The 27,811-nt window shown below is 39.5% G+C and overlaps 1 protein-coding gene across 6 annotated transcripts in view; it reads left to right on the top strand.

Moving 5' to 3' along the window:
- The window catches only part of TCF12 (transcription factor 12), a 307,685-nt gene that overhangs the window by 114,650 nt on the left and 165,224 nt on the right, over nt 1–27,811 (top strand). For 5 of the 6 annotated variants that reach the window (XM_036440877.2, XM_045582229.1, XM_036440845.2 and 2 more), the window contains one exon: nt 27,211–27,313. In XM_036440877.2, coding sequence (XP_036296770.1) covers nt 27,211–27,313 — 103 coding nt within the window. Of the gene's footprint in view, nt 1–5,264; nt 5,327–27,210; nt 27,314–27,811 lie in introns of all 6 variants that reach the window. The other variant, XM_045582232.1, reaches the window with a different exon arrangement.

The raw sequence follows: 27,811 nt of genomic DNA, 5'->3' as shown, positions 1-27,811 counted from the left end.
TTCTCCTCCTTCTCTACCTTACTCAAAACTATAAGGAAAAAATAATAATTTTGTGTAGTACTATAAACCCATATTTGGCACATGCACTCCTATTAATTCTGTATTTTATTATTTATTTTACTGTGTAAGCTTGGCCACACAAAATCATATAGATTGAAGTTTTTATTTAGAAAGCTTTTCAAAGGGAATGCTCTCATCATTGTGTTAGTCTTATACCTGTTTTCTCAGAAGTAGGAAAAGTCATTCCAGCAGGGCTTCTGTCTGGTATATCTGCCAGATCCACCAGAAAAGTAACTTCACAATGTGCTTTATCAGAACTACCACAGCACATCATTCAATGCAGAATTTTGGTTAGGGGACTCAGAAATAAAAAACTGTATCTAATGGTATAGAAAAAATGGCTAGCATTCTTAGGAAATGTGGAGATGAGACAAAACATGCTTGAGACACTCGGCATAGTACTTGTGGCATGTGCCTCAGACCTTTCTACTTTAGAGTCCTGGTTTCTGTGTTGTTGAACTATAGCTCACCTCTGTAGAACAAAGACACACTTATGTACAGATAAAAAAATCATTGTGATGTGACTAGCACTGTTAATTTCAGAAATATGTGAAAGTGGTGATCGAGATCAAAGCACCAGAGATTGAAAGGAACAGTTAAAATCTCAATTAAGTCATGTCCAAAAGATATATTTAAAGAATTTTTCCTGTCTCTTCCTTGTTTCTTTTTTTATCATTTCCTGAGAACATATATTTTCCATATTTGTCATTGTATCAGACATAAAGGCCTGAGAATATCATGATTTTTCTTAGTAACTGTAGTGTTCATGGTTTATTCCAGTTTCAGATTTCTTTTCCTCTTTATAAGGCAATGGTTAAGAGCACAGATTCTGGAGCCACACTCTCTGGGTATGAATCTCAGCCCTGTGGGATTATGGACAAGTTACTTAAACTCCCCATATCTCAGTTTACTCGTCTGTGAAATGGGGATAATATGACTACTTTAAATGGTTGTTGCAAGGATTAAATGAGATAATACTGGTACATAGTGAGTGTTTTGTAAGTATTGGTTTTAATCACATATATCAGAGAATTAACTAAGTGTATATGTAACAAACACATTTAAATCAATAAACTTGCAAATGTGCTGCATTCAAGTGCAATGACTAAGAATTATTTGCTGATTCAGTGCTGCTTAATTGAGTTTTTTTAGATGTGTAAAGGTCATAAATGAAATTTATTTCCTTTCTCTTTAGTTGTCTCATTCTTGAGAATATAGAATTCTTCTGACAAAAACATTTATATAAATGGCTTTGTCTGTCTAGTATAATGCTTTATATATAATGGGTGCTCAGTACTTTTTTGCTGTAGAAAATAAAATTGTGTTTGGAGATCAAGGGAGAAAGGAAACGAAGTTGACTTAAGATGGTAAAACTTGAAGTGGATGGTGGTACTGTTAGTGACAATAGGCTTTTCTTATGTGCTTACAAATTATTGACCTGATTGGTGACACTACCTAGTGAAGCATTTTATTTAATACTAGTAGCGCTGTGCACAATTAAATCGGTGGGTTCCTTAGGCCTAGTTGCAATCAGGGTCATGTCCGCTGCCCAGCGTCACTCCTCCACCTCCGTGGTCCCTGCCCATGAACCTCCATGCTAACAACCCCATCCCACTCTTCCTCCTCACCTCCACTGCCCCTGGCTGCCCCTCTGCCTCAGCAGCCCCTCAAAGCTCCATTGTGCAACATTATAGAGTTTTTAAGATTAGAAGGAATGTTAGTTATTTGTATCCAGTGCTTTTATTTCATAGATGAGGAAACTACAACTCAATGAGTTTGAGATTTTACTAGTTTGTGATGTTTGCTTTTGATACAAACTACCCATGAGATTTGTCTGGGTTTCTCAACTCGATGAACTGTCTTAAATTTTCTGCCATAGGAATGAGAGAAGAGAGAGGAGAAAGGTGAAAGAGAAGAGAATCTGTAATTGATATCCCAAAAGAGAACATGGGACAGGATATGGTAAAAATAAATTTGCTTAGTAAGTATAGTGTATTGGGAGGCAGAATAGCATAGAATTTAAGAGCCTGAATATTGAAGTCAGGCTGTTGGGGTTCTATTTCTGGACTTCTACTTTCTTCTTCTTCTTCTTCTTCTTCTTTCTTCTTTTTCTTCTTCTTCTTTTTCTTCTTCTTCTTCTTCTTCTTCTTCCTTTCCTCCTCCTCCTCCTCCTCCTCCTCCTCCCCCCCCTCCTTCCCCCTCCCTCCCTCCCTCCCTCCCTCCCTCCCTCCCTCCCTCCCTCCCTTCCTTCCTTCCTTCCTTCTCCTCCTCCTTCCTTCTCCTCCTCCTTCCTTCTCTTCCTCCTCCTCCTCCTCCTCCTCCTCCTCCTCCTCCTCCTCCTCCTCCTTCTCCTTCTTCTCCTTCTTCTTCTCCTTCTTCTCCTCCCTCTTCCTCCTTCTCCCTCTTCCTCCTTCTCCCTCTTCCTCCTTCTTCTTCCTCCTTCTTCTTCCTCCTTCTTTCTTCTTCTTTCTTCTTCTTCTTCTTTTTTTTTTTCTTTTTCTTTTTTTTAACAGAGATCAGCTTTTAGTGACTGTGTTACAGAAGAGCCAGTTTAGTAAAAAAGACCAAAGCCCCTGTCTTCATCAGACTCCTCAGATTCTTCTTTCTTTGCCTTCATTTTCTTCATTTTCTTCTCCTCGGCTGGGGCAGCGGTGGAGGAGTCAGGTCCACCAGCCCCTGCATTGCAGATGAGACTCCCAGTGTTGACATTGGCCAGAGCCTTTGCAAACAAGCCTGGCCAGAAAGGTTCATCATTTACTCCAGCTGCTTTAATGAGGGCATTGATCTTATCCTCAGTCAGTGGTGGTTCCCACTGTGCTCTGCTGGAAGGTGAGGCCCTTATCGTCTTGCAGGATAAGGGCAGAATAGATGCAGGCGAGCTCTGAGACTGAGGCCATGGTGAGGGGGAATGCTGGGCCAGCACGGTGCTGCCCGTCATAGGATGAAGTGAGGGCCTCATGCCAATGCAGCCTCAGCTTCCTCGGAAGAACCGAGCACCTTACTGGCAGCTGGGGAAAGCTGCTTCTACTTTCTGGCTCTGTGACCCTGGGCATGTTTTTTCTCTTTACCTTAAACTCATCCCCCTTCCTTTTTTATTTTTTTATTTTTATTGATAGAAGGGTGCTGGCTACTAATAATAACTAACTTACTAAGTTCCATACTTAGGCCTATTAGTGGAGGAGAGGAAAAGTAGTTATGTGGTGATGAGTTGGCTTTCAAATACTTGTTTTGCTGCTGTATATGACTCAGCACAGAATAATTGCAGGGACTTTTTATTAAGGGATAAACAGTCGGTACATTGAGAGGTCTTTCATTTTAATACATACTATTCTGTCTCTATGACAGGATATGATGGTTTGGTTTATTTAAAAAAGCAACCAGCAGTGGTCATTTTTCAGACCAGTTGTCAGGAATAGACAGACATGGGTGGCAGCTTGATAAATCAGGTCAGGTAGAAAATGAAAATATGAGGGTACAATGATTTAAGACTTGCTCTAAGACTTATACAGAAATCCATAGATCAGGTATTTGGGATAAGGAAAACCAAAATAATAAAATATTCAGCTAGAGTAAACATATAGCTTTCAGCTTTTATGAAAATTAAAATGAATTCATAAGGTTACCTTATCTGACTGAGTTTAGTAGTATTTCTCTAGGACTCCTGAACCATTTTTACCAGATATGGCTAAAGGAATATATAATTTTGCTTAGTGCTCTCTCCATTTTTAGCAGGTATTTAGCATCTTCTCATTCATGTGGAAGGGTAGACTAGGAGCCATTCTATAGTTTGACAAATAGCGAGCTGGAGGTGGGATAATAGAGCCTTAGTTCCCCTCACATGCTCTCTGTAAAAATACACAGAGGTCATTTTGATCCCAGAAAGGGTTGGACTGGCTTGAATTTTGGGAGAACCTGGCATGTAGTTCATTAACATTTTAAGGTAGAGGCCTTCGGAATGAATATCCAAGTGTAGAGAGGACCTGTGGTTTCTTCTTCCAGCAGAACAGTGGGAACCACCATTGTAAATAAGGATAATAAGGTTGTCTGCCTGCTTTTAAGTAGCTTGTGGCTTACTGTGGTGCTGAGTTTTAATTTGCTGATATTTTAAAATCACTCAATTTCTCAAATGTAAAACATGAATAAATGTATATTTTAGAGTTCAGGAATTATGGTTAGAAATACAAGTCATATTTGCCTAAAGAATTAAATAAATTATAAAACCTTAACTCTTTTAAGGCAGCAAATAATTATAAAATTAATCTCATTGGTAAACATGGGATTACAGAAGTGGGAGAGATTACATTGGATGGTCAGGAAAGACCTAATAGAAGAGGAATTATTTGAGAAGTATATTATAGGACAGATAGCATTTGTAGGAATAAAGTTAAAAATGAAGATAACTTTCTGGAAATGTGGAATGATGGAACCACAAGTACAAATGCTTCTAAATCACGAAGTTCAGTAAATAGTAAATCCTCTTGCTTTGTAGGTAAACAGTGTGGTAAGGCAGGCAACCTTTCTGTAGAAGAAATATAGTCTATCTTTGGGAAGTAGAGAGCCAGTTAAAATTAGACTTTTATACAGGTCATGACACAAAGTGCTTTATAAAGATCAATATGTTGAAGTATGAAGGATGGAACCAATGTAAAAGGGTGACAAGAAAAAAAATGATCTGGTAAAATGTTAGTTCATCTGGCTCATTTGTGATGATATAAAATTTGTATTAGGATGGAGAGATCAAGATTACAGTAATGGAAAGAAGAGAGATGTCACAAAGGGGGAAAAAGCATTGACACACTTGGTGACTATGGGAGATAAAAATCATAGAGACTCACTGCCCCAGAGTAATGACTCCCGATCTAAACTTCATGTGTTTTATTTAGGCTTTGACAAGTTAGCTATGGTTGTGTTATACAACTACTAGGTTATCTGATTTTGATGGTTTTCCTTATAAATGGGAAAATCTAGCTGTGTTAATAAAAATTAAATAAAATAATTTTTCTTCCTAACCTCCATTAGCATTGATGGGTACTAAAGTTTAGTGTTAACTCTCCTTTAGAGAAGATATTTCCTTTCTCTAGATTGTTTATGGTTTGCTATTTTTATTTTGAAGAAGAAAATGGTGTAGGATCTAGGAGTTCAAATGCAATAATTAGAAAGGAGATACAGATTTTGAAATAGTATTTTATGCCTCTTGATCTCAGGTACAAAACACGAGATGAAGCAGTTAAATAGCAAAGCAAGACAAGAGGGACAGAGAATTAAAGTAAGTGTTTTCTATATATTGCATCTATGTTCCCATTAATCTCTGTTTTGTTATATAACTGCTCCTTCTGAATGTTCTGAATGTGAAGAAAACTATGGGTAAGAAAAGGGTGTATTTTAAAGTTAGGGTTAAGTAAACCCACGAGAGAAATGTTTGTTACAATTGGTTGCATTCAAAACAACACCTGACTATATATTGTAATCTTAATATTCTTGGGTAACAAAATAATTGGGTTAAAAATTATATACGCTCCTTCAAATCATACACCTATCAGATTGTCAGTGGTTCCATTTTGAGCCAGTCAAACCTATTTTTTTCAGTATAGCCATTCTAGGTACAATGTCAGTTGAGATGCTCTAATATAGATTTTCTGGAAAGATCCTTTCCACCTCACTGTGAGTTTCACTTGTACACCTATGAAATAGCATGTTTATCAGGATTGATCTTTGCAAGTCTCTTTTTTTCTTCTCATTGTTTAGTCTTTAAAGTTAATAAGTAGAAATTAAAACACATTAGTCTTTTAAAATCTCTTTTGTGTCCCTTTTTGTAAATGTTGAGGTCCTAGTTTCAGATAGCTTTTTAATTATTTCCTATAAACAAGAAATAATTGAAGATGGAGTCTGGCTGAATACATTTTTAGGCTTGTTTAGCCTATTTTTATTAATAACAATAATCATTGCCAGCATTTGTCATAATATAGTTTAAGACCTTTCACGTGATGCCTATTCTAAGTTTCATACCAACTCACCAAGAAGTCATTTTAAAAATCGTATACATTTCCCCCTTTATTTTATTATTTTGTTTTTCTATCACCATTTATCCCTCTTCTGCTTCTACCCACTCCCTTACTGCCTCCCACCCTGTAGTCAGCACACTGTTATTCCTGTCCATGAGTTCTTTCTCTTTTATTTCTTTTACTGCAAACCTACCCCTACCACAGTACCCCCCCCCCCAGAGTTGTCTACTTACTCTCTATGAGTCTGTTCCTATTTTGCTTATTTGTTTAGTTCATTAGATTCTGCATATGAATGAAATCATGTATGTTTCTTTCTCTGACTGGCTTATTTCACTTAGCATAGCAGGTCCATCCATGCAGTCACAAAGGGTGAAATTTTCTTCTTGTTTGCAGCCGAGTAATATTCATTGTGTAAACGTACCATACCTATTTTATGGTACATTTACATGTCTACTGATGGACATGGGTTGCTTCCACATGTTGGCTATTCTAAATAATGCTGTAATGAACATATGGGTTCATATATCCTTTCGAGTTAGTATTTCAGGTTTCTTCAGATAAATTCCCAGAAGTGAAATTGCTGGGTTATAGGGCAGTTCCATTTTTAATTCTTTTCATATGTATATTAGAAATCTGTATGTTCTTTTTGGAGAAGTGTCTATTTAGGTCTTTTGCCCATTTTTAAATTGGATTGTTTGTTTTTGGTGTTGAGTTTTATAAGCTCTTTATAAATTTTGGATTTTAATCTCGTATCAGATGTATTGGTGAATATGTTCCTCCCATTCAGTAGGTTGTCTTTTCATTCTGTTGATAGTTTCCTTTGCTATGCAGAAACTTTTGAGTTTAGTGTAGTCCCATTTGTTTATTTTTTCTTTTGTTTCCCTTGCCTGAGGAGATGTATAAAATAAATATTGCTTTGAGAAATGTCCAAGATTTTACTAGCCTTTGTTTTCTTCTAGGAAAAATTCTGTACATTTTAGAAGTCAAGGAAATTGAGGCTCAGAGAATGTAAAAAAAAACAACAGATATTAAATATCTAAGACTAATATGACTCTAATTTATTGTTTCTTTCTATCATATTACATTTGCTGAAGTATAAAAGAGACCCCTTGATATTTCTACTTATCAAGGACTTTAAAGATAGATACTGTAGCCGAGACCGTCGGCTTGGGGACTGAAGGGACCCGGGTTCGATTCCGGTCAAGGGCATGTACCTTGGTTGCAGGCATATCCCCAGCGGGGGGTATGCAAGAGGCAACTGATAGATGACTCTCTCTCATCAATGTTTCTAACTCTATCTCTCTCCCTTCCTCTCTGTACAAAATCAATAAAATATATTAAAAAAAATAAAGATAGATACTCTAGAAGTTGTAACATGATGGGACTATCTTTATTTCTTATAAAAATATTCACTTTTATATGTAAAATAAATAAATAAATAAATAAAGCCATGGACTAAATCAGGAAAGTTTGCTTCTTGGTTTTACCAATATATTTGACCTTGGAAAAGATAAAATACTTAATTTGAGTTTAGTTTTCTCATCTGTAAAGAGGTTGATCTCATAAAAACGTATAAGAATTAAATAGAGGAAGTTCTATAAAATATGTAGTGTAATATCTGGAGTTTAAGTAGTGTATAGGTGTTTCTCTTTTTACATCCAATTTTATAAAAAGTATACAGATTTCTTCTGATGCAAAACCATGTTAGGAGTTTTATAATCTTGTATGCTCCTTAGGAAGGAAGCTGGAGTATGTCCAGAACAAAATGAGGGACCTATTCTAGTTTTTAAATACTCACCAGTAGGTTCTATAAATCAGGGGGGAAAAATTATGTTTACAAATTTGAAACTGTTGGAAAAGTTTACTATCTCACAGATCTTGGAATTTGGAGATTATTGTGGGGAAAAGTATGTAGTCCATATTCTTAGGAATGTAAATTCAAAAAGAAGAGGCTTTAGTTTCTCAAAAAAATTTTAAAGGGTATCTACAGATTGATTATGTGATCAGACATAGCATAATCAATTAATTTTAGTTCCTCTTGTGATATATTTTTGTTGTCATTTATTCTAACATTTTCTGAAAATAAGCTAAGAAGGTTTTTCTTTATTATATTGAACTGATGTTTAATCTTTTGTGCTATCAAATGAAGTACCGTATTTTTCGGACCATAAGACACACTTTTTTCCCCCCAGAAGTGGGGGGGAAAAGTCCCTGCGTCTTATGGTCCAAATATAGCCTACACATATACTTTAAAAAAAAAGTTTTTTTACTTGCCCGGCTCTGTGTGGTCTCTGTGCTTGCCCGGCTCTAAAATGGTTCTAAATGCTGCTGTTTACTTTACAGGGTTGATTACATGTGTTTATGACTGTGATGTTGGGTTTTAATGCACAGAAAATATTTTAGGACACTATTTGTTTCAGAATCTTTTTTTCTTCATTTCCCTTCTCTCAAAACTGGTGCGTCTTATGGTCCAGAGCGTCTTATGGTCTGAAAAATACGGTAGTTATTTGGATGTGGTACATTTTGCATGGAACAGAACGTATTCTTGGTGTTTAGGAAATTATTTAGTGATTAAACAATAAAGTATCAGCTATCCTGAACCAAATATCTTCTCTGCATTGATGATACATTACATCTCATTGAGTTCATACTTTTCTGAGATTGTACTTTGTAAATACTGTACTTGATTTGCCACTCACTCTACCTTACATCTTTAGATCATTTTTCCTCAGTATCTTTCTTCCCTTTTTAATCTTAAGTCTTATTTTAAACTTCTGTACTCTAGTTTGTGGGATCTTCCATTTTTCCCCCACTTCTTTCATTCATGAAGCATTTACTGAGATTTTACTATTTTCTGTCTCTGGAATTAGTTGGACAAAACAAAAATGATTAGTTCACATACCCTGGGCTAAAATAGTACTCTTTCTTATGGGAAAACCAGATTATTATACTATAGAATGATAAAAGTTCTAATAATGATGGCCCAGGGAGAGTAGAAGCACAAAAATTAAAGCAGTACTTGATTATGAAACCTCAAAGGCATACCAAGTGAAAATGATTATCTGTTTTGTAATACAAAAAAACAGAAAACTTAAGCCTGGAGACAAGTGAATTTCTTCCATTAGACAAGCAAACTTGGTCAAATTAATTGCGTATTCTGCACATTAGTTCCTAACATGTAAAACAAAACAAAAAAAGATTGAATAAGATTATAGTTTCTCAAACTGTGTTTAATAGGATATTAATAAACAATTTGTAAATTCACAGTTCTGTGGTCCACCATATTTATGTATTATTAAGTTAAAATTAAATATTTTTATTCGTGTTAGATTTTTGTTTTTAATATTATTGTAAGTTATAAACCTTTAAGAAAGGAATGCAACATACTTCTCACATATTTTCCCATCCTTTTGTAACCCTTTTGAAATAAGTTTGACTAAACAACTTATACATTTAACTATTTATTTAGATCTGTGCTTCGTTACAGTTCATTTTTTAATAAGGTGTGAAGTAAGGGTCTTGTTTTATTGATATCTGTTGTTTAAGAGATTATTTTTTTCTTATTGAATTACCTAGTTATCTCTGAAAATAAATTGACATATATGAAAAGATCAATTTTTTACTCTATTCTGTTCCATTGTTGTTGTTTTTTAATCATCACACCAAGACCATACTGGATTACTGTACATCTCCCCATGTAAAAGGCTAATATTTTAAGTGTTCAACTGTTCGACTGGTCTCTATGCCATGCACTGACCACCCTGGGAAGACACTCAACGCAGGAGCTGCCGTGATGTGCACTGGCACTGCAGACTTGGTGCCACAAAGCGACACTTGGCTTTGCTTCCCCCAAGTGGGACACAGGTCCCATCACCACCTTGGAGTGACAGCTCACCAAATTGCAGCCCATGCTGCTGAAATCCCATGTCGCAAAATGTGGCTCACAGCCCAGCCTGAAAATGGTGGCCGTGGGCGCCAGGTAATGATGTCCCCATCACTTAGCAATGCCCAGCTTCCTCTCCTTAGCCAGTAGCCACAACAGGCCTCCTTGCAGCTCACACTCAAGAGGAATGGTTTATGTAGGGGTGTGAATACCAGAAAACAGTCACCCCTGGGCCTTTTACAATAGAATCTACCTGGCACAATGTTTGTAGGATCTGTAGTTACAATACCAACCTCATTCCTGATATTGATGAATTGTTTCCTTTCTTTTTCTCAATTAGTATGGTTAAAGGCTTATCTTTTATTGATATTCTCAAATAACTAATATTTTGTTTCATTGGCCTTTTCTTTTTTTCAACATGTTTGACTTCTACTTTTACCTTTACTTTGAGTTAATTTGCTCTTTGTTTTCTAATTTCTTAAGGTCATTGATTTGAGACATTTCATCTTTTCTAATAGGCATTTTTAGTTCTAGAGTCTCAGTACATGAATTTGTGCACCAATGTGGTCCCTCAACCTGGCCTGCAGGATTGGGCCCAAGGGGTCCTGGATTGTGAGAGGGTGCAGGCCAGGCCAAAGGACCCCACTGTGCACAATCGGAACTGGGGAGGTATGTGGGAGATTGGCAGCCGAGGAGGGACTGCAGGAGTGCTCCAGGGCATGTTCCTTCTGTGTTGCTCAGTACCAATAGGCCAGACCCCAGCAGAAAGCTAACTTACTGGGTCAGAGTGTCTGCCCTCTGGTGGTCAGTTCACATCAAAACTATTGGTCTGCAGGTCGACTGCCTGACTCTCTCGTGGTCAGTGCATGTCATAGCAACTGGTCAACTCTTCTACTCTCTGCTTCCTGGTGGTCAGTGCATGTCATAGAAGCAGTTGAGCGGCCTTAGCATATTATTAGCATATTACCCTTTGATTGGTTGAACAGACTACCAGACACTTAGCATATTAGGCTTTTATTTATATAGGACTAGAGGCCTGATGTATGAAATTCGTGCAAGAGTAGGCCTTCCTTCCCCTGGCTGGAAGTATTGGCTTATTCAAGAGATCCTGGGAATTTTGATACCCTATTTGCTATTGAGCAATTGCTTTCCTTACTCCAACTATCCTCAAATATTTATCCACTGATATTTTGTAATCAAAAAGGAAAAAATATGTTCTTTAATATAGTAAGACTAGAGCTCTGTGCACAAATCCGTGCACCAGTAGCTCACTAGTAGCTCTCCGCCCGCTGTCCCACCTTCCTGTAGCTCCTCCTTCCCTCCTCTTCCCCCTCATAGGTTGATGCTCTGCAGCCTCCTGTAGCTCTCTGCCTCCTGCTTGTAGCTCACTGCCTCTCCCTCCTGCTGATCCATGATTTGGTCATTTTGCAGTCGGTTGTTATGCTTCTCTGCGTAATGACCATTTGCACATTGCATCTTTATTATATATAGGATTAGAGGCCCGGTGCATGAAAATTCATGCATTGGAGTGGGGGTTCCTCAGCCCGGCCTTCCCCCTCTCACAGTCTGGGAGCCCTCAGGAGGGGGAGGGGGGCCCAACCCGGTGATGGGATGGTGATGCCTCATCACACCTCTGCTGCTGCCACTGCCAGTAGCACAAGCCTCAGCCAGTCCTGGTTACCTGAGCCTCGGGCAGCCCTGGGTGGCTGGGCAGTCTCTATCCGAAGCTTGCCTGCACCTTGGGCTGTTCCTGGGGGGCTGGGGAGCTGAGGAGACTGGGGTACTCCGGAGGCAGGTGTTTGGAGTGGCTGGATTCGCCTAGGGGTGGACCTGGCCTTGCTTCACGCCTGCCGCCTGGTGGGGCAGAGGGGATTGGGTGCCATCATCTTGTGGTTTTTGGCGCCGCCACCTCTGAAGGTGTGGCAGCCAATTAGCATATTCTCTCCTTATTGGCTGTGGGCACTGCCATCTTTAAGGGTGGGCAGTCAATTAGCATATTCCCTCCTATTGATTTTAAAAAATATATATATTTTATTAATTTTGTACAGAGAGGAAGGGAGAGAGATAGAGAGTTAGAAACATCGATGAGAGAGTGTCATCGATCAGCTGCCTCTTGCACACCCCCTACTGGGGATATGCCCGCAACCAAGGTACATGTCCTTGACCGGAATCGAACCCGGGTCCTTCAGTTCCCAAGCCGACGCTCTATCCATTGAGCCAAACCGGTTTCGGCTCCTATTGATTTTTAGAGTGAGTGGGAGGGGGAGAGATAGAGAAACATTGATTTGAAATAGATTTGTCAATTTGTTGCCTCCCACATGTGCCCCAGTCGGGACCGGGGATTGAGCCTGCAACTGAATTATGTGCCCTTGACAAGAATCAAACCCATGACCCTTCAGGCTGTAGACCAACTATCTACCCCCTGAGCCAAACTGTAGGGCAAGACAAAGTATTTTTTATACAAGAAGCCCTGTGACCAAAGGGGTTCTGAGACATTGAAAATGGCTGGTGTAATGGAAATTATTCTCTATTTAAGTATATACTCTATTGACAGATTTCTTGGTGCTGGAGATCAAAAAAATTAGTGGCTAACATTAAGTCATCTGCTGTCACAATTCCAAGTTAAAGTCACTTTTCTATTACTTTCTGACTTTGGGAAAGTTATTTAAAAAGACAAAATTTCCTCAACTGTGAGATGAGGAAAATATAATATCTGTATATAATTGAAATTAACTGGTATGACACATTAAACTTTTACACAGTGCTGGCATGTTTATATCAGTCAATTTATTGAGTAGGCACTCGGATAGCTTCTAACAGATGGCATTAGCAGTTACATGGATATATTTGTGAACATGGATGAATTCAACTTAGTACTGAACCCATGTGAACTTTTTAAAATGATTATCTGGGATATCATGTTCAGAAGCATTTCATGCCCTTGTGCTAAGCAGTATTTCACATATTCATCATATTTTATGAGAATCCTTTCCCCCTCTAAAAGATTTTGATTCTGTCTTTCCTCCCACCCATGATAATTCAAGACCCACTCTTCAGTCTGGAATTATCGTAATTATATTAAACTACTTAGCATTCATAAGTAAAAAGCTACCTGAAAAAGCTATTCATCCTTAAAAAAAGGCACTTAATTAATGCATAAGTTCTGTGCTGATCTCTTTGGGGACCATAAAGAGGAATTAAAACATTCTTGCTGTTTAGGAATTTATAGATCTGGATGACAATCCATTTCTCTGTCAAGAAAATTGATTATGTGTTAACAACTGACCTCTTAAAAGATAACAGAACCTTAACATATTGAATATTAGGTAGCTTTTTCTGATGTAGACTTGATTCGTCAACAGTGAACATTGTTCATGAATTTATTAAGTTAACATGCTTATTAGTCTATACTGTGTGCTCATTAATGTGCTTGTCACCAGTGAAAAAGTACTGAGTGATATACTAGTAAACACAGACCCGGCTTTCAGGTAATGGACTGTTGACATCAAGTCAACCCACTTGTCTTTTTTATAGGTGTATTTAATTGAGAGACCATCTCATTCAAGGATTTGTTTAAAAAGTGTAACCTTACTTATCTAAACATTTATTTTGGTAATTTATCATAAGAGTAAATAATGAAGTGTAACAAGGACTTTTTTCTCTTTCATTTTTTTATTTTATTTTATTTTTTAATATATTTTATTGATTTTTGTACAGAGAGGAAGGGAGAGAGATAGAGAGTTAGAAACATCGCTGAGAGAGAGTCATCGATCAGCTGCCTCTTGTACACCCCCTACTGGGGATATGCCTGCAACCAAGGTACATGCCCTTGACCGGAATCAAACCTGGGACCTTTCAGTCCCCAAGCCGACACTCTATCCATTGAGCCAAACCGGTTTCGGCGACTTTTTTCTCTTTTAAACTTAATATGTTACTTCTATTTATTTTTATTTTTATTTTACTGCTGTTTGAGGTGTGACCATTCATTTATATTTAGGCTTGATCCAGAGATTTCTGGTAGCTTATGCTTTTTGTCTGATTCTACTGGCTTTGACCACTTAGAAGCTATAGGATTTGAATAGTTGAGATTCTTTGAATATGAAAATTCTGTGGTTACTTATTCAGTCTGGTTAGAAAAGCTAGTAACTTATCAGTCTTCTTTCTGCTAGTTATTGGGTGTTCTATGGAAAAACTGATTGCATGTTTATAATATCTGAAGCCTTTCAGTATTTTAAAGATTTAACAGCTGAAAACTCATATCCATCATTTATTGAGCACCTGCTCTGTATGCGCCAGCCATTGTTCTGAGAATGTTCTTGCGAAGAAACAGACACACTCCTTGTCTTTAGAATTTGTAAGACATAGCAATCTCTGAGATAATACTAATAATTGCTAGCATTTACTATGTGCCAGGCACTTTTTCAATTACTACATATATTTCCTCATTTAATGCTTAATAACAACTTGTGAAATGATGATGTTATTATTACCCCTAAATTTACATTTAAGGAAATAGGCAAGAAAGATTATGTTGTCCCAAGTCGCATAACTAATGTATGGTAAAGATGGAATTCACATGTGCCAGTCTGGCTTCAAAAATTCCACATTTATCCACTACACTGTACTGTGCAATTATAACAGATAATTATGGTGCATTTAAATGGGAAATTAGGTAATTTCAATAAGTGTGAGCAATGATATGATGGAAATACTTGCTGCTGTGAGAGCTCAGAATGACTTCACCCAATTTGGTCCTGTGCTAGGGTCAAGTAAAGCTTTTCTGAGAAAGTAAATCTTTACTGAAAGAGCCTTTCCCACCACACTTTTCAACTACTGAAAATAATTGGAAAGAATTTTTTAAAATGGGCAGTGGTTTTCATATAAAGAAATCTCAATGTAGATTAGAAAAACCATGAGTCTGTTCTCAATTTGGAAAGTTATCTGGTGATTACACCTTATTTACTGTTTAGGTGGAATATCGTTTTTAAATGAACTATTTAAAATATTAACCAAAGGAAAAAGTTTTTGTATTTTTGAGGAGACAAACCTGAGGAGAAACTATTATGTAGAAAGACTAGGGTGCTTTGGTTTGGTTTTGATAGGACAAAAGATTTGATTGATTATGTGCAGTTTAAATTAGTTTAAAAATGGTAGCAGCTCTGATTGATTATTTCAAGTCTATTGTCATATTGTAGCAGGGATTGATGTTTCTAAGTTCTGTACCAGGAAATGAGCATAAAGAAAAGTATGAAATGCATTATGTATAATACATTTAATAATATCAAAAGCTTTTATGAAGTACTGTGTATTCATAGGTGTTTAATATTTGCAAATTAAGTTGTAATTTAGATAGATTTTAAGTTAAAATTGAACAGTCTTGTGATCTATGTATCAACTGATATTATGAGTTACTAATCTTTTGAGTGCTGTCCATTTTTATTGTAAGACAGTTTTTATTATAAGTAGTTTTTAGGGTGTATTTGGAATTTTTTGAGGTTAGTAGCATATTATGGCTAACAAGCTACTATGATAGCTGGTTCTGGTAGTATTGCTCTTCCCTTCATAATCTAGTGTTTATGTATAAACATAAACATAAAAATCTCATATTCATTAATGGTTATTTTCATGGAAAACCATTGTACAGAATTCAGGATCTTAATTAAGAGCCCCAGGAAGTCAGGTTTGACTACTTTTATTAGCACAGCCATGCTCTATCAATTTAAAATACGCACCACAATAGCTCTGTATTTAATGATTTCACTGTTTTACTTCCTTTATTTTCTAAAATTGAAATAGCATCCATTGATCAGTATAGCTTAGTGATCTACTTAGGCTCCATTGTAACATTGCTTGCCTGGTTTTTGTTCCTTTCTCCTCATTCCAACTCCTTCCTCAGGTCAGTCACCTTCCCCTTTAATAATCTAACTGGTCACTGCATTATTTTGCTTCGTTCCATGCTGTTCTGTTATATTGTATTATGTTGTGGCATTCTTTTGTCTTTTCTGCTATGGGCATCTGTGCTCTCCTTGCCTAACTCTATGTGGTACTTAAAGAGTTGGCTGTTTAAGCTGTTTGGCAAATAGTTTACTTACCCAGCAGACTTAATTCTGCTCTCTTTGGAAAAGAATTGGTCTTGATATGTCTGACTTTAAAAGAAATAGAATGATAGTGTTTTCTTTGTTAATTTGAATCTAGAATATAGGTATTATGTATAACTTTTCTCTTTTTGGAATGTTTTCTATTTGAAACTTAATAAAATTTAATATGAAAAAAATAGTTGGCTATTTAAATGGTGGATCAATTAACCCATTCTTTTTCTCATTAAAGCTGGGGCACATGGATGAGTATATATCTACATATCTATATCTATAAAGAGGCAGGGTTGAAGCATCCAAAATGACCGAAAGCTCAACAGAACCCCAGGCTGCAGGCGCAGCAGGTGAGTGGGCTCAATAGCTGACCTTTCGGAGAGAGAGAGAGAGGTGGGGCTGATCAGCAGCGGCAGTGGCTGCTGTCAAGGCCTGGAGAGAAAAGCAGGGTGATTAGACTCTGTTTCTCTCTCCAGGCCTCGCCAGCAGCCAAGCTTCTCTCTCCCAAAGGTCAGCAGTTCAGCCCACTTTCCAGCAGCCTGGGGCGGCTGCTGATCAGCCCCGCCTCTATGATCAGGCCTGGAGATGCTTTCTGGCATAGAAACCGACCAATCAGAACCAAATCTAGGTGAATTGTGAGGAGCAAATGGCTACCTAGAAGGTGAAGCTTTTGACATTGGCATAGAAACTGACCAATCAGAACCTAATCTGGGTGAACTGCAAAGGCAGAACCTAATGTGGGGGCTGAGGAGGGGTTTTAAGGGCAACAACTGTTTGGTGTAAGGTGTAAGAAAGCGGTTCAATTTTTAATGACCAGTTTGGCAGTATAGTGCATATGGTTGGCTATCAGTCCAGATAAAGGGATTATGTATTTTTGTCTGCCCAGAGCATCTCCTCCTGCTGAAAAAGCTCCCCCACCCCCCATTTAAGCAATCCTATCTTATATAATCTGTACTAATAAAAGGGTAATATGCGAATTAGTCTGGGTTGATCGACCATCTTCCAGATGTCTGACTTCTTTCTGAACAAAGCCATGGTAGTGGGGACCAAGGCAGAGGCAGTTAGGGGTGATCAAGTCTGCAGGGGAGGGCAGTTGGGGGCAAGATCAGGCCAGCAGGGGAGGGCAGTTAGGGGCGATCAGGCAATCAGGCAGAGGCAGTTAGCAGCAATCAGATCAGCAGCAGGGGCAAGGGTAGGGGTGATCAGGCCAGCAGGCAGAGGGATTAGGGGTGATCAGGCAAGTAGGCAGAGAGAAGGGTTAGGGGCAATCAGGCAGGCAGGCAGGCGAGTGGTTAGGAGCCAGTCATCCCAGGTTGCTAGAGGGATGTCTGACTGCTGGCAGTTGGACATCCCCCGAGGGGTCCCAGATTGGAGAGGGTGCAGGCCGAGCTGAGGAACCCCCCTCCATGCACACATTTCATGCACCGGGCCTCTAGTCTATACCAGTGGTTGGCAAACTGCGACATGGCTCGCGAGCTGTGGTTTGCCACTTTGTTGACTAATGATTTTGCGGAACACTGGTCTATACTAATAATACCTAGGGCCCTCATGACCTAAATGACCAGAAGGATGCCAGTCACCATGAGGGGACCCCGCCTGGATTGGGGGCGTGGCCTGCCTTCAAACCACCAGTGATCCCTAGCCCAGGTCAGCCCAGTGCCCCAGAGGAGGCCCCCACCCCAATTGGGGGTGCTGCCAGCCTGAAAACTGCTGGCAGCCCCTTACCCAGGCTGGAGCGGCACTGGGGGCTGGGTGTGTGCTGTGCGGTCCTTTAAAAATAAAAGGGAGAGATCAACCAAAGGACTTATGTGCATACATATGAGCCTATCCAGTGGTCAAGGACAATCAGGGGGTGGGGGCATGAGTGGGGAGGGGTGGGGGATTGGAATGGGGTTTTGAGGACAAATATGTGATACCTGAATCAATAAAGAAATAAAATAAAATATAAATAAAAAAAAATAAATAAAGGGCAGCTTCTCGAAGTGCAGTCACTGAGGCGCAGCTCTGCGCAGGTGCACTGGGCCCAGCACCAGGTGCGGGAAAGCGGAGTCCGGGTGGGAGTGGTCCGAGCACGTGTCGCCTAGCGGCCTCGGGCCATGTGGATGGACGGACCACGCTGGACGGCGCGGCAGGCTGCAAGGAGTGCTGCAGAGGTGCGGAGCTGTTAGGGCAGTGGCCTGTGGGGTCAGTGAGGCTGGGGTGCCAGGTAGTTCCCAGGTCTTCAGGCTCCGCCGGGGGGCGGGAGCCGTCCAGAGAGGAAGAAAAAGCCCTCCTTTCTGGAAGAACATGGATGGTTTAAAAGTGCATAGAGTAACTGCGGCGGTCCTGATGTGGCTTTGCCGAGTTCCCCGAGCCGCCTGTCCGTGCCCGACCCCAGGCTTCACTGTGGGGCGGAGGCCTGGACGTGGGCACGGACGTGGTCAAGGCAGCTGGACTCACCTCGGGTGTCGCCTCAGCCGCATGACTTCACTATGTCACCCGCACGTGGCCATGGCTGCTGGGCTGTGGGCCGGGTGAGCCGGCACTGTGCGTGCTCGGGGCAGCACACCCTGTGTTTCCGTTGAAAGGATACCGTATGCGATGGGTGCTGTTGATTCCTTCAGGTTGAAACGGGGCAGCTTGAACTTACTTACGACGCGATCTTTTCTCCGTATTTTACCGCACAGTCTTGTCGGGCTCAGGGAACTGGCAGCCCCTGGATCACCAGCTTGGCCATCCCACACAGCCAGATGCCACCAGGAAGCACAGAAATGCCAAAGCCCCAGCGGAACCTGCTGCGAAATAGACCCCAGTTCACACACAGGAGCGGAAACAAGAAAACAGTGGCACCTGTTTGACCTCAGCTGGGACTGTTCCCGCGGGTCTGTCTTCAGGGTTCCTGCACCCTCACTGGGGCCCAGTGGCCAAGGAGGCGCTGCAGCCTTGACTCTGGAGTTACAGATCTTAGCAAGTAGGCGGGTGCACAAAGGTGGAATAAAAAGTAGCAAGGCTACACTGGGTGTGAGTGTGTGCATTTATACACATATGTACCCATTTCCCCCAGTCTTTTTCTGAGCTGTTTGAGAGCATGCTCTACACGTGACAGGATGCCCAGATACTCCCCTGTGTATTTCCCAGAAGCAGACACACCTACATAGCAATTTTCCACCTGACCACGTGAGGAAATCTCCGTTCAAATGGTGTTAAGGTTCAATTCACAGACCCCGTATGAATTCTGATAACTGTGTCAATGTTCTCCACTCCCCAACCCCAGGATCCCGTCCACCTAGGATGGGTCCTCTGTCATTCCTGTCCGTGACAGTTTTTTAGTTTTAATTAAAAATCATAGGCTTTGGCCCTAAAACAAAAATTTAAAAAGTGAAAATAAACACCCACTGGCATTCTGAGGTGCCTCCTGGCACTGGCTGCCCCGCCCCCACCCCGCTTGGCTCGGGTGGGTATGGGCCGTGTGGTCGCAGGCCCCAGGCCTGGTGCGGGCGGAGAGGTCTGCACCGCAGCCGGTGTATCGATGCTGGGGAGTCCAAATTGGACTGAATGGACTGCAGCTGATGGTGCTGGCCAGGCTAAGCTCTGGGAAGACGTTTTGTAAGAAGAGTGGGAAAGCCTGTTCTCCCAGTAGAGTTCTGATCGCTGAGAATGATGGAAGGGAGGCCTCCAGAAGTCTCACATGTTAGATGACCGAGCAGGAGAAGAGCACTACAACTGCATCTCAGCTCCTCATAAGGCGATGCGAGGCTCGACCTGAGCGCCTCCCTCTACTGGCTGGCACGCATGCTTGAAGGAGGAGAGGACCCCACTGTGTGTGGCAAGGAGACTGGTGAGGTTTGCCAGTGAAGACATAGGTCTGGCAGACCCATCTGCATTACAAGCAGTGGCCGCCTACCAGGGCTGTCACTTCATAGGCATGCCCGAATGTGTGGTGCTTCTGGCCCAGTTTGTAGTCTATTTTGCTAGAGCCCCAGAGTCTGTTGAGGTGAACAGTGCCTGCAACAATGTCAAAGCCTGGTGCGGAGCCACCAGGGGCCTCTGCCCCCGTCCCGCTGCACCCGAGGGACGCGCCAAACCAGCTCCTGAAGGGCCTGAGCTATGGCAAGGGCTGCAAATACAACCCCATGAAAAGCGAGCCTGTGGACCAGGAATACCTGCCCGAAGAGTGGAGAAGAGTGGATTTCTTCAAGCAGAGGCGATGCTGACTCTTTGAGGCTCTGATAGCAGAAGAATGTTTGTTTCTCTTCTCCTCTCTTCTCGTCGTCTCTTCTCTCTTCTCGTCGTCATGGTCGTCAGTCTCTTCTCTCTTCTCTCTTCTCGTCATCGTCGTCTTCATCTTCATCTTCTTCCTCTTCCTCCTCTTCCTCCTTTTTTTAAATAGCAATGGCCAGAAGAGAGTAAATAGATTGTGAAATTGGTTTCCTAGTAAAAGTTAAAACGGCCCAACTTTTTGTGCCAGAAACTTGAGAGTTTCTTAAGTGGAGGCACAGCCACTTTAGCTAAGTGTTTAGTGTTGAATTGTGTCCATTTGCACTTTGTGCAGCGGTTATGCATTTGGAAGTGTCTGGCAGCTCCGGGCAGTGAGTTAATGTTGTAAGTGTGCGGGGCCAGCACAGCCAAGGGTTCAGTAAGCCTGAGGCCCACAAAAGGATGAAGGAAAAGACTAAGAGAATAAACTGGGACTTGGTGAATCTCCTGTGCCTGGCTGAGGCCACAGAGAGTGATCCAGCCAGCAAGGCGAGGCTTTATTTTATAGTTGGAGAAAAATAAGGAAGTGGTCAACATAGTTACAATGTTCTTGTGAGTTTCACTTGTTTTGGCAGCACTTGCTGCACCTCCCTCAGCCCATTAGCTACCCAGGAAGGATCTAGGGCGTGTCATAGGTCAATGCCTCTAAGCTGGGACTTGTTTGCAGCTTTGCCAATAGGTCAGTCCCAGGTTTACTCCTATAGCCACTCCCTACATCTAAGGAATTATTTATTTTATCATAGTATTTAAATCATAATGTAATTTCAGAATTCAGTTCTGTAGAATTTTTTTTCCTTTAAAAAAATGTATATTCTGGGTAGTTTTAATTGGCAAAAAAAAAAAAATGTAATTGTGATTTAATACTGCATAGTGTTATGGAGTATTTTTTTTATATGCAAAGGTCTTATAAATCAATAAAACTTTAAAAGTAACAAAAACAAAACGAAACAAAAAAGACAACAACAAAAACCTTGCTGGGGAGGCCAGTGGAGCGCCGACATGTTCGGGGACGGTGTGTTTATGCTGGGATCCCAGTGCACAGTCATGCACATGCTGTGGGCATGTTCTGGGAGCCCGGCTCAGGCATCATATGGACATATGTGCATGAAAAGGTGTGCACACACCTTTGTGTGCATCACTACATCTATTTCGAGAAGTGTACCTGGAAAGGTGCTTCATCTGTAATAGGCAGTTTTCAAAATGTAATCCAGAGCAAGAGGTCTGTAGCAAACATATGCACACAAGGAAAGGTTTCTGATACTAAACACAAAGGTGTAATTCAGGCGTCTTCAAACTACGGCCCGCGGGCCACATGCGGCCCGCAGAGGAGTCTGATCCGGCCCGCCAGGTTTTTTGGGCAGTGAGCGCAGCTGAGGTGTTACAGTAGGAATTAGTAGTTCATATAGTCCGGCCCTCCAGCTCTCTGAGGGACCGTGATCTGGCCCCCACTTTAAAAAGTTTGAGGACGCCTGGTGAGGTGTTTATGCCCAAATGTCTGTGAATCAAACGTGATATTTATCGTCTGGTGGGTCTGTTTGAAAGGTTTGGTAGATCAGTTCTCATTTCACAAAAATAAAATAATGTAACTAAGTGATTACTAGATATATACTTCCAAGGCAAAGTAGTTTACCCACTTTGTGAACTTTTTGCACGTGTTTAGCACATCAAGGCTGTTTACAAAGTATAACTTGGATGATGTGACAATATGGTTGAGGAAGGGGGTGTGGCTGGTTGTTTTTTAAAAATTAGGCACCTCACAGTTTTTAAGACGAATGTGTTAATCTAAAATCTTCATAAGGCAGGGTTAGGGTCTTTTAAGGCCTTTGTTTAGGCCTAAGACATAAAAAAGCAGCTACCTTTTTTAGGATGTGGTATAAAAGAAACCTGTTATCGGGTCTAGTAATAATTAATGTCGTTTTTAATCATTCGTTTAAAATCTTGCTTGGCGTTGACTTGTATTGACATAACCTTCAAACACGTGGTATCTACAGAACGTGTGAAGTGCAATTAACAAGTTTTGCTTGAAAAAGTTTGTGTTTGGTTTGGTTTTTGTTGCAAAACTAGGGCTAAGAAGATGGCGGATGAAGAGCATATTCGGCACTGCATGCTTTACAAGTTCCAATTAGGAAGAAAAGCAAGTGAGGCTGCAAAAAACATCTGTAGTGCTCTTGGTCAAGATGCAGTTAGCGCCAGAAAATGCCAGCTTTGGTTTGAGAAATTTCGCGAGGGAAATTTTTCGTTAGATGACAAGAGTGGTCGAGGCCGTGTGTCCAATTTTGATCAAGAAGCTCTTCAAGCTCTTTTGGTGCAAAATCCTCAAATTACCCAACAAGAAGAGCTTGTGACAACTTTAAATTGTTCACAAAAAACAATTTCCAATCAATTGTGTGCACTTGGCAAAGTCCAAAAGTTTGGAAAATGGGTTCCTCATGAGTTGACCGACAACAACCGTAATCAAAGAGTCACAATTTGCAGTTTGCTCCTCTCTCGTCAAAACCGTTTGCCGTTTTTTGAGCAAATTGTTACCAGAGATGAAGAATGGGTGCTGTATGTTAATTTGAAAAGGCGGCCTTAATGGTTGGACAAAAATGAGGCTCCGCAGCCCAAACCAAAACCTGACTTGCATGCGAAAAAAGTGATGTTGTGTGTTTGGTGGAATTTTAAAGGAATTCTTCATTATGAACTTTTACCATCTAACCAAACCATTACAAGTGCAGTGTATAGTGCCCAATTGGAAAGGTTAGCCCAAGCTTTAAGAGAAAAAGAACCCGCGCTGATTAATCAGAAGGGCGTAATTCTTCACCACGATAACGCACGACCGCATACTGCAAGAATCACTGCTGAAAAACTGCACCAGTTGGAATGGGAAGTTCTCCCTCAACCTGCATATTCTCCTGATATTGCCCCTTCCGATTACCATTTGTTTCGTTCTTTGCAAAACTTTCTTCTTGGAAAAAAATTTAATAATGAAGAATGCCTCAAAAATGCATTGACCGAATTTTTTGCATCAAAATCACAAGAATTTTACAACAGAGGGATTAAAATGCTTCCTGAGCGTTGTGCACAAGTAGTAGAAAACAACGGCAACTATATTGTTGATTAAATTTTGTTGTATTGTTTAAATAAATTCGATTTAAAAAAGTATTAGAAACGACATTAATTATTACTAGACCTAATATTTTCAGTTATTACTGTCTTCACAGTAAAATAACGTTTTTGCAGCCATTTTATGTAAGGGTTTTTTTCCTTCATACTTTCATTATAGTATTTGAAATAAGTCATCGTTATTTTAAAGCAATAGTTTTTTTCTCTCTCAATATCAGAGACCTAAATTTTCACACACCCCCCAAAAAAATGTTTATTTGAAGTTAACTTACGTATCTGGACTCTGGATGGCCTAATTCAACATTACACATTTAGGTGAATTAGCTGTGCCTCCGCTTAAGAAACTCTCCAGGTGCCAGCAGGAGAGAGCATTTGGGGGCTATCAGACTGGCAGGGGAGCAGTTGGGGGTGATCAGGCTAGCAGATAGAAGCAGTTAGGGGCAACTGGGAAAGCAGGCAGGCAAGCAGTTAGGAGCCAGCAGTCCCAGATTGTGAGAGGGATGTCCGACTGCCAGTTTAGGCTGCAGGGATTGGGCCTAAACCAGTAGTTGGACATCTTCTAAGGGGTCCCAGATTGGAGAGGGTGCAGGCCGGGCTGAGGGACACCCCCCTCCCCCGCACAAATTTCATGCACTGGGCAACTAGAATAAAAATATTTTGTTACTCTAATTGCTTTAGGTTTTGTTGTTGTTAACTATGGTATTTCTTCCTAATTTATAGTTAACCTAGAAACTTCTGGTGTTTTAATATGGTTCAGGATGGTAGGCAGTGTATAACATCACTTTTCTAGACTTGGTCCTCTCTCTACATGAAAGATCTTTATTTCCAATTGTCTAGGTTTTTGCTACTAAAAATGTGGTCTGTGAACTGGTAGTATCAATATCACCTGTGTATTAAAAATGCAAAACCTCAGGCTCTACTCAAGGCCTTATATTTTTTTTCCCTTTTTCCTCACCAAAGGTTATGTTTTTATTGATTTGAGAGAGAGAGAAGAGAAACATAGATCAAATGCCTCCCATATGCACCCCAACCAGTGATTGAACCTGTAACCTAAGTACGTGCCCTGACAGGTATCTGCAGCCTTTTTGGTGCATGGGACAATGCTCCAACCAGCTGAACAGCCCAGCTAGAGCAAGACCTTATACTTCTTAATGCGCATTTTAACAAGATTTCTAGTCAATTGATATGAACATTGAACTTTGCAAAGCACTAATCTAGATACCATCCAGCTAGTTTACACATTAACGTTTTCTTGAATGTGTGATCTTATTTAAATGTTTGTAAATTATTTTGTAACTGCTATTCGTCTTGGTTCACCAAAAGTTTTATCAGCGATGGGTATCATTGCTATTATTATGTGAAAGAAATAACAAAATTAATCTTAAATAGTAGTCAGGTCTTTTAAGTGAGGATTTGGTATATCTTAGATCCAAAACTATAACAAAAATTTATTAGTTTGGTTTCTTTGTCCTTCTTCCATCATCAAATTGTAATATATGTGGATGAAGAACTATTTTGTTGTTCTTCTTGGGCTGTCAAGAAAATTATATGGACAAAGATGAATGTTGAAGAAAAAATATTCAAACTTCTATTTAATGTTTATCTTAAATGAGAAAAATTATACCTTACAAAATTTTATATGTTGCTTAATAGTACATGTTTACTATTTATAAAGAAATATTGAGGACCCATATTCAAATCTTGCTTTTACATGATGAAAAATGTTCATAAACTCCTATGTAGAGCAATATGACAATTCCATAAAATTTCTAAAATTTCTATGGGATTTTGAGTAGACTGGGAAATAATCTTGTAGTAATTCTCTGCTGGGCCCTGCATTGTGTGGGTGCATACGGGTAGGGACAATATTTACTATTATTTTTGCAAGGTTGATAGAAAAATAAATGTTGTATTCTCTGAGCACATATTAATGAAGACTTAGAGATAGAATTCCTTTTTGCTTCTACATTAATCAATTAAGTTAATGCATCATGTGTGTACAGTCATTTGATGACACCCTAAAACTTAAATTTAGTTGTATATATGTGCTTTAGGAGTTAGTTTAAAAAATTAAAGTGATTTTATTTCTTTTAGTCATAAAAGAAGAAAGTTCTTTGTATTATGCTTTAAGAATAAGCACTGAGAGCATAAAAATCAATATATTATTATTCCTTTAGCATTCGGATGACGTGTGAACAATATGGCCACATTTCCATTGGTATTTTTCTTGAGTAATGGTATTGTTTAATGATGATAAGCAATATCTCAGTGAATTATTTGTACCTCCTTTTGACCTTTTGCCTAAGAATGACAGTGAGAGGAAGTGCCGGAGATAAAACCTCAGATATGTGTGAGATAATCATATGTTACTTAACACTTCAAGAGTGTTTAGTTTTAAGCAACAAAAGAAAACTCCAAGGAATGACCTAGAAGCCATTCTTTTTAAAAAATAAATCTTTATTGTTGGAAGTATGACATATACCCCCACAGCCCCCCATAGCCCTTCCACCCCCACCCCCATTCTATTTTGTATATAGTTTCTGCTGCATGTAGCTGTGACAGACGGGGACATGGTTGTGGTTACCAGAGAATAGATACTCTTGTGGTCATAACCAAGTTGTAAATGTCACTAAGATTCTTCTTGTATGTCTGTCACATGTGTATCGGTGATTCTAAAATACATAAAAATGAAACAATGATTCATTTGGGAGTTAGCACTCCCAGAAGATTAGTTTTTAAACAGAACAGCAGAAGGACTTGTGACATGCATCCATAAGCAATAGTAATGATTTGACAGTTATTTAGCTCTCAGTTCCTAGCCTTTTGGTTGAACTGACAACATGCCTGCAATGATAGTTAGGCCTGTTTCAACCCCATTAATGTTCCCCTGCAGTCTGCATTAATGATAAATGTTTAGTGATTGATGATTTTATAGTCCCAGAGGATTCTGGGTGGTTTCTGGTTTCTGTGAGCCAAGGCAGTTGTCTTTCTTTTTGGCCTCTTGTTAGTTTTTCTAATCTTTACTAAAATTGCTTTAAGTTGGCAGAAGGATAGGTATCATGTTTAGTTTTAAATGACTAGGGTTCAAGGCCTTATCAGTATGAGTATGATTTTAGAAGGTGATGCTGTACTTAGTATGTGTAAGAGGCCGAGAACCAGAACGTTTTTAATCCATGGAGCTTTTGTAACATTTTATTTGTAAACTTTGTTATCTTATTTTCTTGTCTGCTTAAAAACAAAAAAAACAAAACGTGTTTTAATTTATAAGGAGAGATTTAATAACAGCTAATATGAAATAACATTAGCTTTATTGTTTTCATGCTGTTTGCAGTTTTAATTTTCAGACTCTTAAAAACTTAAATCAGCTATTTTTAATGTGTTTTCCTTTTTTACATGGCTCACTTTCTTAAGAGTATATTTTGTTATACTGGTATTAAAAGAAGTATAAACAGATCTTTTTTTTTTTTTTTTTTTGCTAAAGATTTGTTTGCTGCTTAGTAAAGGAGGCAGAAAAAGGATGATAGAGATAAACATTTCCTAACACAGAAATATATTTTCTTAGTTCATCCCTTTTTTAAAAAAAGGATTTATAGAACTTTTCTCTTAGATGTAAAGAGATCATAGGGCTACTTTTCTTTGAGATCAAGAAAGAAACATTTTTTACTTTAAAACCTTAAAAATAAAAGAAGAGCTCTGTTTAGTTTTCTAAGTAATGAACAATGAACTTGATGAGGAATAACCATTTGTAAGTCTGTATATTAATTAGATGATTATGCTCAATTAGTAAGACTGCCAAGTAATCTCTTTAACACTCCCATCTTTTTTTTTCCCCTAGGGTTTTACAGACAGCCCTCATTACAGTGATCACTTGAATGACAGTCGATTAGGGGCCCATGAAGGCCTGTCCCCAACACCTTTCATGAACTCAAATCTGATGGGTAAGTTGGTACTTTCTGCAAGTAGTCTTCATGAAGCCTCTTTGGTTAGAGGCATTTTTTGTCTTCTTATCCAGGAAGGACACATAAGTATCTAAAGGAAAGTTCCTGAGTTTCTAGGGACATCTCTGCTTTCTTGTTCAGCTCAGTGTGAGGAGCAAACATACAGAAATGTGGATCTTTCTCACATAGCATTATTGTCATCGGAATCAAAAAAGAAAGCAGCAATGTTTTAACTATCTTTTTTTTTTTTTTTTTTGCTTTGGGGGCAGAGAAGTGTTTCTGAGACATTTATAATTTATTATTTGTCAAAAGTTGTATGTGGTAATTAAAAATACAACAAAGCAGAGATTTTACTTACATTGGGTAATATTTTCTTTTGGCACTATTTGATTAAGACTTAATAGTACTTTTAGATGGTGTAGCTTTTGTTTTAAGCCCTCGGATTCATATTGGCAATTTTAAGTTTTGTTCTGCATTGGAAAAGTTGTACTTTGAAGG

This window comes from Pipistrellus kuhlii, unplaced genomic scaffold, assembly GCF_014108245.1.
Source record: "Pipistrellus kuhlii isolate mPipKuh1 unplaced genomic scaffold, mPipKuh1.p scaffold_m20_p_1, whole genome shotgun sequence".
NCBI lineage: Eukaryota > Metazoa > Chordata > Mammalia > Chiroptera > Vespertilionidae > Pipistrellus > Pipistrellus kuhlii.
This window is presented reverse-complemented; position numbering and strand designations above follow the sequence as displayed.